The 1,357-nt window shown below is 49.7% G+C and overlaps 1 protein-coding gene across 3 annotated transcripts in view; it reads left to right on the forward strand.

Annotated features, from left to right (window-relative positions):
- The window catches only part of ankrd44 (ankyrin repeat domain 44), a 30,280-nt gene extending 29,351 nt beyond the window's left edge, over positions 1-929 (forward strand). For 2 of the 3 annotated variants that reach the window (XM_034885845.1, XM_034885846.1), the window contains exon 28: positions 224-929. In XM_034885845.1, the coding sequence (XP_034741736.1) occupies positions 224-483 (260 nt within the window). In that variant the 3' untranslated portion in view covers positions 484-929. The remainder of the gene's footprint in view (positions 1-223) is intronic. The other variant, XM_034885847.1, reaches the window with a different exon arrangement.
- Positions 930-1,357: the final 428 nt, after the last annotated feature.

Genomic DNA, 1,357 nt, shown 5'->3' on the forward strand with positions numbered 1-1,357 from the left:
CCCCCTCCATGTCAGTGTACCCCCTCCATGTCAGTGCACCCCCTCCATGTCAGTGTACTGTGTCAGCTGGCTGAACACTAATGGAATGCTGCTCCGTCCCTCCTTTGTCTTCTGCTTTGCCTTCCTTGCTTCCTCCACATCTACGTCTCGCTCTCCTCCTCTTCCTTCTTTTCTATCTGCCCCCCCCCTTTCTTTCCCCTCCCTCTCTGTCTCCATATCTCAGGTCTTACGCCTGCTCTGGCTTGCGCTCCTAGCAAAGAGGTGGCTGACTGTCTGGCTCTCATTCTGGCTACCATGATGCCTTTCTGCTCCCCTTGTAGCTCCGGGGCTCCCTCCCCAGGCTCCCTGCTGAGGCAGCTGCCCCACCAGGGGGGTAAAGGCCCGGGCACCGGCCCTCGGGGGCCACGCAGCCCCAGGAACCCCTCCGGACCCTCCAGCGAGGGGACCACAGAGAACGATTCGGAGGACTCGGAAACCTTCTGACCCCTCCTAAACCGACTCTCTACCCTTCTACCTCGAACTGTGCACTGGAACCTTTTACCTCCCCCCCCCCTCGAGGAATGATGCAGTGTTTTAGTCTGTAGTGCACTCTTGAGGGAGAAGGGTAGAGACTTGGTTGTGGCACAGCTTTGATGTTTTGTAGTGTCTGTATCTTGTACAAAGTCGCCCTACAGCGCTTTTTCTTAGTGCCCTTTTTCTAAGAACAACGAGTGGAGCAGCCACACTGCCCCGGACTTCCCACTGCAGCCGAGCAAGCTGCTTCACCGAGAAGAAGTCCACCTGGACCAGCTCGGGTCTGCATGTTTGTGTTTACTTACACCAGGTTAGTTCTTTCTACTCACGGGTGCTTAAATCCAACCCGACCTCGGTACTTTAGTCTCTGCATGGCATAGCAACTCGCCTCTTAGACTCAATTTGTCTTTAAAAAAGCCATTTGTACAAACTTAAGGAGGCCATTAAGACAGCTATGTGTTATTTTAACCTTTTTATGATTTTTTTGTCGACTTGTTGTACCAAATATTTGACTTCCACACGCAAATAATTAACGTACTGATAAACAGCTACATAGAGCTTGTTTTAACCGTTAACTGAAGCACAAATTTGGGTTTTGCTTTTCGGTTTTAATGGAATGTGAATAATAATAATAATGTGATGTTTAGCAGTTTAAACATTCACCAGAAAAATAGAATATAACGCACTGGGTACATCTTAATTATCTTAATTGCATCAACGTTTCCCTCGTTCGCGCGAGGAGAGATTCAGGAAAAGATGCAAGGAAACAAGTTTTTAGAGAAGAGAGATGTCGGATGCTGAACGCACGCCGGCCGTTTCCACGGTGGCGGGACATTTAGGGGTA

Source organism: Etheostoma cragini, chromosome 11 (genome assembly GCF_013103735.1).
Source record: "Etheostoma cragini isolate CJK2018 chromosome 11, CSU_Ecrag_1.0, whole genome shotgun sequence".
NCBI classification, from domain to species: domain Eukaryota; kingdom Metazoa; phylum Chordata; class Actinopteri; order Perciformes; family Percidae; genus Etheostoma; species Etheostoma cragini.